Raw genomic sequence first — 13,883 nt, 5'->3', positions numbered from 1 at the left:
CGGTGTATTGGGTGCTATTCCACCAATGTTAGCACCCAATACACCAAAGTTTCCGAAAATACCAGCTCTGCTACTGGGAAGTATAGGGGAAATGCTACTAGAGTTCTCAGAGTGATATAATTCCCAGAGAAACAGCTAGCAGCAGGTGAGAGCTCATGCTGTCCCTCTGCATATCACCAGGGGCGGCCTTAGTGTACACAGCTCCCCACATGGACTCCCGACAACCAGTTTATACAAAGGCTTTCAATTTTATTTTATTTTTAACAAACATACATGGGACTCGATAAAGGTTACTAACTGAATGAGCTCTAACAGACAGGTTCTCTGTGGCTTTGACACACTCAGCTTCTAAATGATCAGCTAGCTAGTTAGGACTGTACACTTGGTACTTTTTGCGGTTGTTCAGTCATTCAATCATGTCCAGCTCTTTGCCACCTCATGGACTGTAGCCCACAAGGCTCCTCTGTCCATGGGATTTCCTAGGCAAGATTATGGGAGTGGGTTGCCATTTCCTTCTCCGACACTTGGTACTAAATTTGAGGATGATTATTTTTTGCATATATCAAATAGACACAATGACTGTTTTGGGGTATTTTTCATGCAGATTGATTGAAAGTGTTGTGCTACCTCAAAAAATATTTGAGGTTATGGTGCAGTGTTATATTACTATTAGCGCCAGAGAGCTGGAGCCCCCAAGCAACTCAGAACTAATATATAAAGTTCTTAAGTCATTTCACCACTGAAGACAAAATGCAATACTCAATATTTTGGCTCTCTGGGGCAATTTTGTTGTTATTTTCTTAACCCAGTATCTTAATGCTTAACTTTTCTATAAATGCTCCCAGTTTTCTCAGGCTGTTTGACAAGAGAATAAGCTCCTTTTCAGTGATGTGATGAAAACAACTAAAATGCCACTGATGAGCATGTCCTTGAAAATAGGATTTATCTCCATCAGCAACAAAAATTAAGAAAGATGTTGGGTGGTACATGGTCACCCAGGACCCATGAAAACGTTCCTTTATAAAGAGGAGCTGGCATGAGATAACAAAGAGGAATCATGTTTTCTCTGAAAAGTTACTCACGTGTTAAGGCTACTCTTTTAGTCTTTACTCAGGCAAAATTCCCACTGAACCTAAAAACTTCAGGGGTTCTGAAGTGAGGCTTACACAGGTAAGAATCCTTTTGAAGTTTCCTTTTTATCTTTTTAAAAAACAAAGGACTCAGTACACCAACTACATACTTATGACAACTCTGAAATTTGTATATTTTCATCCATTTGTACTTGATGAAGAATCCTTGGGGATGACTGTGTACAAAAATGCCTTCTAAGTAATTCCTTCTAAAGGTAAACAGTGATACAGGGTCAACCTGTGTTAAAATGAAAGATTACAGTATTGCTACATCTCTCTGACGAAAGCACAAAGTGCCAGATCACAATTAAACTGCTCTAACGGTTGCGGTAAGGGTCAGCTTTCAGGAATCCACGAGGCTGTTGACAGCCCCAGCTGCTCAGCTGTAACAGCACAGGGGGGTTGCTAACTTGGTGCTTTTCTGATACAGATTCAAACTCAACACAGGATCACAGCACTGTCCTGTAAGCATCTTCGAATTCAACAGAAACTCCCCATTATGTCGGAAAGGTGAAATGGGCCAGGGGTCCGTCCTCTGCTTCTCCCTCTTGGATTCTTGACTGATGTGGGGCACGGGCTCCTGGAATAACTTGGCTGGCTTTTCTAGGATTTGGAGAAACCCCAAACAACCGGGTAATTTGGCTAATTTGACTTTTGGATGAGCTTAAGACTCCTCAGGGAGAAATGACGGAAGACAAGCAGGAGTCCCCTTGGGGGACGTACATCCACAGAACTCACTCGTTCTCTCCTGGATCCTCCAGACACAGTCAAGGGCATCTCAGGACAGTTGGGGGTCAGATGCATACATCTGAGACCAGCCTCAGACAAGCCCTTTTAGAGGGGTTGCGCTTTACAAATCTGCTTAACGTGACACTTTGTGTCAGTCTGAAGAGCCTGCGACTGGCCTGTCCACCTAGTTCCCAGTCACGTCCTCATACTTGGTGGTTCAGCCAGAACTTACTTGTCCTCCCTGTTACATAATGACACCATGTACTGCAGCTCACATAAGTACCAATGGCAGACATTTGAAACGCAAGTGCTCTGTAACACAGAAATGATGACTATACAGCATCCATCCGTGCACAGTCAGTGTAGTGTACAGTCACCGAACAGCATCCTGGGATGAATATGTTCCTGGGAAACACATTGCACAGTGTGTGTGGTCCAACACCTTCCCTCTCCAGACAGAGGCCAGAGGGGAGGGAGGATTCAGGAGAAGGTGGCTGTTGACATCAGCAGCTTGGTACATTTGGAAGACCCTAGAGCCTAAATGGACAAGGCACGGTGTCTGCACTGAAATGCATCAGCAATTCCTTGGGTCCCCTCCTTAAGAGACATCCACACCAGGCCAGGCTGTTGGCAGAATAGCTTTCTCGAGTCCCAGATCTGGAAATACCCCCATGGGTGAGGCATGCAATCCAGAAGAACGTGGCTGCAGGGTTGGTTGCTGTTCTTCCTGTGGTGATGCAAGGACCCCAGGTTCCTTGAGGCCCACACCCTCACTTGTATATGACTCCATTCTGCAGGGTTTTGTTTCTGTCGGTGATGCAGGGTGAGGCAGCCGTTTGGGGGACATCTTCCTTGCTTTTGGGGGAGGGGCTGCTGTTATTGCTGCCGCTGGATTTACTTCTGCTTGGGTCGAGAGCGGGCTGGATGGGTGAAGAGTGGGCTCCCCGGCCCCTGACCAGGCAGGTGCAGACAAGTCGGAAGAAGGCCCGCCGCATCTCCTTGCTGGCCAGCGTGTAGATGACGGGGTTCATGGCAGAGTTGAGCACGGCCAGCACGATGAACCACTGGGCCTTGAACAGGATAGCGCACTCCTTCACCTTGCAGGCCACATCCACAAGGAAAAGGATGAAGAGTGGGGACCAGCAGGCGATGAACACGCTCACCACGATCACCACGGTCCGCAGCAGGGCCATGGACCGCTCTGAGTTGTGCGGGCTGGCCACCCTGCGGCTGCTGGACTTCACCAGGAAGTAGATGCGTGCGTACAGGATCACGATGGTCACCAGGATGGCCATGAAGATGCTGATGCAGAATGCGATGTACTTCTTGGAGTAGAGGGGCAGGATGGTGGAGCAGTCGGGGAGGTTGTGCAGGCAGTTCCAGCCCAGGATGGGTAAGGCGCCCAGCGAGAAGGCGATGAGCCAGCACATCCCGATCAGAAGAAACACGCGGTGCTTCTTGTTGGCATCGTACGGCCTCATTTTGATCATAGTCAAATGTCTCTCGATAGCAATGGCCAGCAGGCTACAGGTGGACGCCCCAAGGGCCACAAACATGCTGCCTTCCCGTAGGAACCAGACCGTCAGGGAGAGGCTCAGCGTCCTCTTGCCCGACATCAGAATGTTGACCTTGTAGGCTATGCCGGCCAGCAGGTCGCAGAGGGCCAGATTACCGATGAAAAAGTACATGCGGTTGTGGAATTTATTGTTTTTCCAGATGGCAATCAAGACCATCAGGTTCTCCAAGACAATGAAGCTGCAGACGATCAAGAAGAGCACGGTGGTGAGTGTGCTGCCGTCGGGGGCGTCCTTCAGCCTGCCCTCCAGCTTGCCGACGTAGCTGTAATGTTCGTGCAGGGTTTCGTTGGAGGTATAAGGTCTGGGGCGTGGCGTGAGAATCAGCGCCATTACTTGGAACTCACAATCAGTTAGCTCCTGAATCCACCAGAGGGCGCCCTGAGAACGTCCATTTCCAGGGAAAACAATACTTTCTGCTTAGGCTGCAACAGGGATCCAGGCCAGACACCGGCTAGGGTGTTGAGAATAGGCTCCTACGAAAAGACAAAAGGAGAGAGAGCCCAGTGATAAAGTAACAGCATCTAAGAACAACAGCGGCAACAGAGTTGGAGAAAGTCACTAAAAATGCTGAAGCATTTGGATGGCTGATCCATAGGGCCCAAAGAGGGCCTTTAACCCAGGCCAACTTCCTATGTGACTGTGGAGACCAGAAGAAGCAATTCTGTGTCTACAGTTGCCAAGGAGGGAAATTCTGTGATCGAGCACTGCCATCATTCAGTCATGTAATCCAAACACACGGATTTAAATCCAAAGAACACTTCCACCTGGAAATCTCAAGGACTTAAGAAAGCTAACCAGTTCATACTCATCTACTGTGCATGCATGCATGCTAAGTCGCTTCAGTCGTGTCCAGCTCTGTGTGACCCTATGGACTATAGCCTGCCAGGCCCCTCTGTCCATGAGATTCTCCAGGCAAGAATACTGGAGTGGGTTGCCATGCCTTCCTCCAGGGAATCTTCCCAACCCAGGAATCGAACCTGCATCTCTGTGTCTCCTGCAAGGGCAAGTGAATTCTTCACCACTAGCACCACCTGGGGAGCCCCATTTCCTGCACAGGAGCTGGTAAACCCTTATTCCCAGTTAGTGAGAGAGAAACAGAGATTATGTCAGGTCCAAAAAATAGGATGGAATTCAGAATAAGGCCCGCTGATTTCTGAAACCTCCTTGATGGGTTTTGGAGCAATGTAGTAGGAAGTAGTCACACTTCCCTGGAATCCCTGGGACGAAGGCCAAGACCAGAAATCAAATCTAGATGGCCTCCAGGTCTGCCCTACAGAGAGCTCAGAGACAAACCGTCTGGTCACCAAAGGAAGAACAGCACAGCCCACACATGGCCCACAGGGCCACTCCCTGAGCGAGCAGCTAATCGTGGAGCCAGGGGAAGAAAGAATATAAACCTGTATAAGTGGAATCAACCGCTACTGAGACTAAAGGAAGAAGAACAAGGACAAGCAAGTGGAGTTTTGAGTTTGGCTTAAAATTCGGAGTTTAGATAGAACTGTCGAAACTGCCAAGATTCAATTGGTGTGTGTGAATGGAAAGAAACAACCAACCTGGGAGCGCTAGTGACAATGGGGCAGAGAGCCCAAGAGCCAGGCTTCCAACGGCCCTTCCCCTGCTGAACCTCTACGTAACCCCGTCCCCACGTGGCCTTGTCCAAAGCCTTCTTGTGATGTCCAAGGCAGAGCAGACCCAGCTACCAAGGTAGAAATGGTTTTCGCTAAATGCACTGATTCTAAATTAAAACTATTTGAATATTTAAATATATAGTGAAACTCAAACAAGGTCAATTTACATCAGCCTGTGTGGATCCGGTTCTATCTAGACAGTTCTATCTAAACTCTGAAGTTTTTTAACTTTTATAAGTTTAAATCACAGCCCTCAGTTTGTCTTGGTGGCTCATGGACCACTCTCCAGAGAAGTGGGGCTCTGCATTTTGGGGTGCAGTGGAATCTGAAGGCCTGGTACAACTGCTGAGCTCATTCCAGAGAAGGCCTCAGTGGCAGGGGGACCCGGGGGCTCAGCCTGGATAGCTGCTCTGTGAGTGAGAAGCAGAGGAGGCTCTAGACGGAGCTCCCTGACCAAGGGCTCTCCAGATGGATGCCTTCCTGCCACTCGGGTGCTGGCTCCAGGGCCCTGAGGATGTTGTCAAGCCTCCACTCCCTTAATTTGGAGGAGCCTGGTTTTCTGACATGGGGCAAAGACGGCCCCACTGCTTTGCAGAGATCTCTTCTAGTGTCCTGGAGGTTTGTGTATGGCTTATTGTGGAAACCACATGAGCCCCTGGTGTCTCAGTGAAGTTTGAGGTCACGGAGGGCTGGGAGTCAACTTTACCACCAAATATTGGGGCCTGCCAAGGTCTCCACATAGCTGATGAGCCTCGGAGGCAGCACCTGACCCTGGGGCTGTCTCCCCTCACCCAGGGGCACTGTGAGGCCTCATGTAGGAGGCAGGCTCCCTATCCAGCCCCGGTCCCCCCTGCTTCATCTGTAATAAGGGGCCTGGTCTCCCAGAGACAGAAGCAGGGGTGATGGGGGTCAGCTTGTGGGCCACTCCCCGCAACAGCTTACCTCTTTTCCATTTTTATTTAAATCGTGCCCATGCTTAAGGCTCCAGGTCAACTTCTACCAGCTCTATAGCATTTTCTGGAATCATCCTGGCCCAGCACGCCACTTTTTAAAACTGCAAACTGTTTTTTAAGGATAGAGATAGGAGCAGCAGCTGACACTCTCGGAGCACTTTCCTGGAGCCCCTGATTTCATCCTCTCCATCTCTCCTCTCACAGCACCACGTACATTCACGGTGCCCAGTAAATGCGTGTGCCCCTCGTTGCTGCTCATCTAACTGCTCTCGTCTGTGGGCACTGAATGGAGTCTCTGAGCTCCCACTTTGCTGACTCTTCCTGGCTGTCGTAGGACACCCGGCACAGGAGAGCCTAGCCGCCTGGTTATCCTCCCAACACGTCCCACCCCAGAGCACAACCCTGAGAGAGTGCTTGGCATTTCCGCATGGATACCCTGTCACGGCACCACGTGTGTCCTTGTTCACAGAAAAGGCACGACCCAAAGGCAGGGAAGAGGAACACACGCGCTGCTCCAATGAGAGTCACAAAGTGGCAGCATCCTGAGAGGGGCTGTTTTTCCTCTGAGGGCAGTGGGGTCATATAGCTGGCCAGAGGGCCCTCCAACACTCCCTGTCCCCAGCTCCGCCCTTGCCCCCGCCACTCCAGGCCACCAGCTGCCATGTCCAGGTGGCCGCCCCTCTATCCCAGGACCTGATGCTGGTGAGCATAACATGAGGAGTTATGATGGTGACCTAGCAGCAGAACAGCCTGAATGATCAAAATATACAAACATTACAGAAAAGGAGAGCAATGTGAATTGTATCGTAATTTCCCCTCACACCGGGGCGAAACAGCTCCAGGAAACTGCATCTGAAAGCCTTTTGGAAACAGGGTATGTCCGAAGTTTCTCTCCTGTGCCCTAGTTTGCCTGCGATAACTCCATGGCCCCCTCGAGACAGTCTCTGCCCCTCCGACTGTGCTCTACAGTACAGAGAGCAGGGCTGCGAGTCCCTTTAAAATTGCTGGATGTGGACTTCTCTTGGGAATAAAGGGCGGAGGAAGTACACCACAGGCTCCACAGACTCACATTCATTTTTTTCCCCCTCAATATGTAGAGTTTTGATAAACTTGAGTAGAAGGTACGAAAGGAAACAATAAAAACGAATACCCAGCAAGAAAATAACCAAAATGACAATAGTTTAAGATGTGCCAGAAACCCATCAAAACCATGAATCCTGAGGGTGAACACATTTTCCCATTAATGCTCGATTTATAATTTCCCTTAATTAAATATGTATCACTCAAGGAGCATATTTTCTGAGAACATCTTTTATAAAATACCGACCTCCATACTGTGCGTAACTGGAAGATACCCATCTCTCTTTGGAACCAAAAAAGCTTATTTTCTTTGGGTTATTAACATTAAAAAGCTGATCCCATCTGAGAGTTTTGTGCCGGGCCAAAGATTAGATTGATTTTGGATAGATCTGAATGCCAATACGCATGGTCAAAACCGTCTCACGGGTGAGTTCCTGCTTCCATCCGAAAGGATGCAATACAGACTCCAAGTCTGCGGGGAGAATGCTCTGCCCCCTCCCTGGTCCCTGAATCTTTGAGAGTCAGCTGGCTCTGCTCATGGAGAGGTGGGCATCGGCCCTCTGTGGCTCACCCATCCTCCTGCTGCCAGTCACTGCAGGAGTGCTGGGCACTGTGGGCACCAGGGTTCCTGGGATACCCAACCTTTCCTATCCCTCATGGCCTCTTCTAGTCACTAACCACTAGAATTGGCACCACTCTCTGGACTTCTTATCCCTTAGAGTAATTTAGCCTGTGTCTGACCCTCACATAAATGGAGTCATGAAGCTGTGCCTGGCATCTTCTTCTCAATGTAATGCTCCTGTGAGCTTCCTGCTCAACGTGAGTCATGCAGAGAGATGTGGGTAACTCCTTCCCATTGCTCCTGCTGTGTGGATGGATACATTCTGGGCTGTGGACATGGAGTGGTTTCCCTGTGCCATTGCCCTCGGCAGTGCTGTTAGGACGAGCTAAGGATGTCCCCTGTGGTGAGCATGTGCCTGTGTGCCAAGGGGTACCATGGACTTCCTACTGCTGATGCCTAGGCTGGGTTTTGATGGAGGGTCCCCACAGAGGCTTACGGGTCTCAGCCAGCGGTCCTGAGAACTGTCTTTGTGGGTAGCTGGAGAAGTCCCCACCGAGGGTGAGAGATACACATTACAAATGCTCACATTTAAAGATAAGGTCTGGGGCTGGTAGTGACCAGACCAGTATCTGCCTTTCCATTGTAAAAATTGGATCACTGCTTAATTTCCACTTGCATACTGAAAAATACAGCCTGATGCTGAAAATGTGGCTGGGTGCCAGCTAGTCATGTACATATTCAAAAAACCTGGCCAGTTATAGAAGACACGTGGTGCTCCTGCTCATACGCAGTGGTCTTCCAACAAACCCAGATTCCGACAGAGCTGTGCCTGAGAGCAGGCTTTACTTATATCCGTAAGCAGAGCTCTCCCTCCCAAACTGTGCTCAGGTCATCCAGACCCCCGCAGACTTCTCCCCTCACCCACTCTGAGTGAGGATTTGACTGCCTGCATTTCACTGTGAAGGTAAAGGTAGTATACTGCCCACTCCTGGGCTTGTCTTCCATCTATTCAACAGAGATCTGCTACCTAAGAGTTTTTACTCCACCCTCATTCAGGTGGGGTCTTTGAGTCTACCTCAAGGCATTCCAACACCAAGGCTTTTCTTTCTACAGAGAAGGAATATGACACCTTCTAGAAGGTGGTTCATAGGGGTGTCACCCCATCCTCCTCCCTCCAATCCAAGGAAGAGCATCTGTGGGGGGAGGGGGAGGGGGCCAGGCAGAGCCCAATGGATTCCAGATGTGTTTTCCACGCTGGAGAGTCACTTTCTCTACTCACGTCACTTTGAAAAATAAACAAACTATAAAAAGAAGGAAAAGGGGAAAAAAACAAAGGAAAATATTTCACCAGTCTGGGGTCCATCTCTTTTTCTTGGTAATGGCCAAAAAGAAAAAAAAAAAAAAAAAAAAGCTCAATAAGATAGTGAGACACTGATTTCTCCTGGTAAGATGCAAGGCGTTATATTTTTTAAATGCTATATTCTCCCAGTTCATCCCACAAACTGAATTAAAACACGAAGTATTTGTCCACAAGTAAAATTTCTTGGAAAGCAAGGTTTGGTTTTTTTCCCCCCACTTAGAATTTAGAAAGGAAATAATGAGTTGGCTGTTTCATGGCCCCAACAAAATTCCTTTGCTAATGAGTATTTCCCTTCACTCAGGGGTTTTTTAGGTGACCTCACTCTGCTTTCAGAGATGGTTCATGACAAGAGGTGTTACATACTCAGCCTCGAATGCCTGCATGTTGCTCTGGACCCATCAGTGGAGCGCCTGGTGAGAAAGGCTGTTACAGACGAACCACATCAGGATTCTACATCTTCCCCTTTCTTCTCCAGATTGCAGAAGTGAGTTTGTCCCCGGTCAGATTTCCTACTTTTATGCAGCTTCTCCAAAGGTTATTCTCTCAGCAAACAAGGCTCAGATGCCAACAGAGATCTGACAGCAGTCCAAGGAATCCCATGAATGCAGGTTGTGCCCACAACCAAGTCCAGCTTGGACATCTGCCTCTCTGCATGTTCTCCTGGGCATCCAGGCTCATCGGTCTGAGGGCAAATGCTTTTGATGCAAGAGGTCTTTATCTTCATTGCTTTTCCGCCAGGTTTCTCAAACTATCTCTTCTCTGCTTGTTCTAAGGAAGGGTACAGGACTGAATTCCTACCAAGGCTGTCACAGCACGAATCAAAGTGTGTGGAAATGAGTTCCTCTAGGCACACGAAAATGAGAGGTGTTCTGGGCAGGAAGTGGTAACCGCGGGGCTCCTTTCATCCGTTCCCACAGCAGCACCCTTGCTTTGTGGCATGGCATGCCCTCTGCGCGCTACGCCTTGCAGGCGCCACGGCTGAGACTGCCGCAGCATCTGCTTCCAAATGGACCCAGGAGAAAACTGAGCCTGTGGCGCAGCTTGGAAGAGGCTGTGCTGGGCTGGATGCCCATGTCATCGGACTCCAGTGCACCACATTAGGGATAAGCTCTTCCAGAAGCTGTCGCCTTTCCATGCGTTCCTCACCTATCTAGCGACACGGGTGCCACCAGCATATTTAGAACAGAACTATTTCTAGCTACTATGCTAGCAAAATGCTGGAATGCTGAATCTGGGGGCTTGACTGAAATATACGGAAAACTCTGACCCCAAGGAAATGGAGCAGCATCTTCAAGGCAAAGAGCCTACAAATGACTCAGGATTCCCACTCCAGCTCACGGTTCCAACCAGACGTTAGAACCACCCGATGGGTTCCACACCCTCCTCTGAACAACCTTGTCACTGATTTACCTGACTGGCTATGCCCTGGCCTTTCCAGATGCCACTGTGATTCCTTAAAAACAGAATAAAAATGAAACAAAAGAAACTTTATGCCTAGTAACTATAACAACAAGTTAAAAAGTATTATTAACTAAAGCTAGACAGGAAAAGTCTAGCATATCATCTCCAAAAGCTCATGGAATATCTTTTTCATTTATTTTAATTGGAGGATAATTGCTTTACAATATTGTGCTGGTTTCTGCCATACATCAACATGGTATCAGCCATAGGTGTACATATATGCCCTCCCTCTTGAAGCTCCCTCCCACCTCCCACCCCATGTCACCCCTCTAGGTTGTCACAGAACACCTGATTTGAGTTCCCTGCTTCAAACAGCAAATCTTCACTGGTTATTTAATTTTACATATGGTAATATATATATTTCAATGTTCTTTAGGTAATTAACCAATTTTACAGAAAACATATGGCAAGGGAATAATACAAAGTGGCTCCAAAACTGATAAGAAAGGAATCACGAAATCAAATGTGAGGAAACAGAAAGCCTGTATAGCCCAGGGGCAGCTCAGTCTCAGCTAACTGGCCAACACAGTAGATTGCCCTAGGCTGCCATGCCAGCTGTATAATCCCAAGTCCTGGCAGAGAAAAAGGTTTTCACCAGTTGGGCAACAACAAATGTTTCAAGATTATTTTATACTCAAATTCCCATGTCTTTGTAACAAAAATATATGCTTACACAGTAGGATTTGAAAAAATTTTAGGGGGTCGAAGAGATACCGTGGAATTAAATTAGTGTCATAATTTCCAGGTAAAGGAAAACCAGTCCCTTAATTTTGAGACATAAAGTCATTAGGCCCATTCGTAAGGTAGGCCTTGTACAAGAAATGGTAGCTTCACTGTCCACGTATGGTAGAAAACTAGGAGCGTCATGCATTTAATGGAATTCACAAATATAAAGAGGAAAGCAGTATTTTCAGAGATGAATACTGGGCGAGGAATCATTGCATCTGCATCTTAATGGCTGATTTTGCGTTTCAGATCCCTGGTGTCAGGAGACTAGAGCGCCTGGACTAGCAGGCCCAAAGTGCAAGTTTTCTGCCTGAGAAAACTAGATGTGTGGTTCACCTATGGTAACAAAAGTATTCAAACTGGCACTGAGCTCTGCATCAGTGAGTCCACAACTCTTTGAGTACCACATACACACACACACACACACCACATCACACACACACACACACCCCAGAACCACCCCCATCCTCATTAGTCATATACCCACAGATCATAGTCCTGCCCTTGTACTTTCTAGGAATTAAATTTTTCTTACATGTAAGATTTTCATCAATGAAGAAAGGAATGTTGTAAAAATAAATCATGAAGACATAATTCTTTGGGGCTTCCCTGATGGCTCAGATGGAAAAGAATCTGCATGCAATGGGGGTTTGGATCCTGGAGAAGGGGATGGCTACCCACTCCAGTATTTTTGCCTGGAGGAGTCTATGGATAGAGGAGCCTGGTGGGCTACAGCCAACGGGGTTGTGAAGAATCAGACAGGACTGAGCGACTAACACTTTACTTCCAGGATTCTGCACAATGTCTGCAACTTCTAACTCCAGACTTTAAAAGATGCCTAATTCTCTAAGTACCCAGAGCTCCAGAGGCAGACTCATTCATGCTGTTCATCTTCAAAGTAAAGCATGTTCCCTTTAAAAATCCAACAAGAAGTCCCTCTCTTACATCTAAATATAAATACACCACAAAGAAATATGTCCTTGGCAATGTCCAACGTCAGGAAGAGAGAAAGTAAGGAGAAAGAGGAGAGAGAACAATTTGGAGACTATGGTGGGGGCACGGGGTTAAGTGGCAAAGTTAGCACTTTCCTGCAGTCGTCGAAGAAGGACCACTACTGTCGCTTCCCCGGATTTATCTCAGATATGACTGTAACTTACTGATCTTCCCTGGGAACCTCATTACCGCACTGTAGAACTTTTGTCTTCCAGACTCCTTTTCCCGTCCCCCCCCCCCCTCCACCCCCCGCCCGGTTCCGACAGCCCCGATTGCCTTGTTTGAGAAATGGAAGGAAAACTGGAACTTTGCGGCGAAGAAAATAAAACAGAACGACTTCCCCAAAAGAACAAGAACACATACTTCCAGAGCCCCCAGGTCCGCATTCCAGGCGGTATAAACTTAATTATCCCAGGAAAAGGACCCATGGCGCGTCTCTGTGAAGAGTCACTTCTCTTTCATTCGGCGTTTAAATGCTCTAACTGTAGTTAAAAAAGGAGCCATCCCCACTTCCCCCGCCCGGGTTCAGTCCCCAGAATGGACGACCTGGTGGGAGTGGGCGATGCTGATGCGGTGTGCTCGCCCGCCCAGGTCCACGTCGCGATGGGCTGGATGGCCTGGAAGACGGGCTGGAAATCCGTGAGAAAAGCGGACCCAGCTGCCCCCACCCAGCCCGGGGGCCCCGGGCCTTCTGTTCCGCCGGCTCACCTCTATCCGAGAAGGGCGCTCGGACCCTCGGCATCTTGGCACCCCTTCCTGCCCTCCCGGTGCCGGGGCTCCGGGATAGACTCGGCGCTCGGGGCTGGGGACCCTGCCCGGGCCGAGAGTCTCGCTCGGGTTACTGCGGCCACCGCGCTGGGCGCAGGGTTCCTGTCGCGTGTCTCCTAGACCTGCCTCCTCAGCCTCTGCCCCCGCCGGCCCTGGCGCAAACTTTTCCAGCTAACCCCGGGGGCTGGGCCCGCGCCCCGCCTCCCCGCCCGGCCGTCCAGCCCTCACCTCCCCGCGTCCCAGCCCCTTACTCCCGCCCCCGCAAGACCCTCCTACCTGGACCTCCTTCCCCACCTCCCGGCGCCCCGCCCCAGCTCCCGGCCCCGCCGCATCGCCCCCGCTCCCTGCGGCTCCCCCACCCGCATCTTTCCCCCTCTGCCCCTTAATCCCCACCTTCCCGCTTCCCACGCCCCCACCGTCCTGGGCCCCTCCCCCGTCTCCCCGCCCTCCGCCCTCACCTCCTCTCTTCTCGGCCCCCACCACCTTTGTACTTCTTCCCTCAGCGTTGAGCCCCTATATCCCCATCCCTCCTCCCCTCCCCGCAGCCCCTGCATCCCACTTTCTCGCTCTCGGCTCCTGCCCTCGCCCCCCAACGCCTTCATCCTTCTGCCCGACTGCCACCCCCGTCCGCCCCCGCAGTCAAGCCTCTGGCGGGCCCCGGACATTCTCCTGTCGCCCCCGCCTCTCTCGGCAGTCCCCCCAGAGCTTGGCTCGCCCCTCCGCCTTTGTCCCAGAACTGCCCTTCAGATCCTCCGCCCCTCCGAGGAGTTCAAGGCTGCCGACCCCTGCCCAGCACCCAGCCGGGAAGGTCCAAACCGGATCGGGGACTAGGCTTGGACCGGGTGCATTGAGGGCGAGGATCTGGCAGATTATTGCTGTTAGTTTCATCATCATCATCTTTGTCGCGATCACGATC

General features: G+C 49.7%; 1 protein-coding gene across 1 annotated transcript; it reads right to left on the bottom strand.

Moving 5' to 3' along the window:
• Nucleotides 1-228: 228 nt before the first annotated feature.
• S1PR3 (sphingosine-1-phosphate receptor 3) lies at nt 229-13,186 on the bottom strand. Its single transcript, XM_069573877.1, has 2 exons — nt 12,908-13,186; nt 229-3,909 (listed from the first exon to the last, which is right to left on the bottom strand). The coding sequence occupies exon 2, from the start codon at nt 3,764-3,766 to the stop codon at nt 2,630-2,632; it is 1,137 nt and encodes a 378-aa protein (XP_069429978.1). The 5' UTR covers nt 3,767-3,909; nt 12,908-13,186; the 3' UTR covers nt 229-2,629.
• Nucleotides 13,187-13,883: the final 697 nt, after the last annotated feature.

The sequence above is a fragment of the Ovis canadensis genome, chromosome 2 (genome assembly GCF_042477335.2).
Source record: "Ovis canadensis isolate MfBH-ARS-UI-01 breed Bighorn chromosome 2, ARS-UI_OviCan_v2, whole genome shotgun sequence".
Classification (NCBI taxonomy): domain Eukaryota; kingdom Metazoa; phylum Chordata; class Mammalia; order Artiodactyla; family Bovidae; genus Ovis; species Ovis canadensis.
This window is presented reverse-complemented; position numbering and strand designations above follow the sequence as displayed.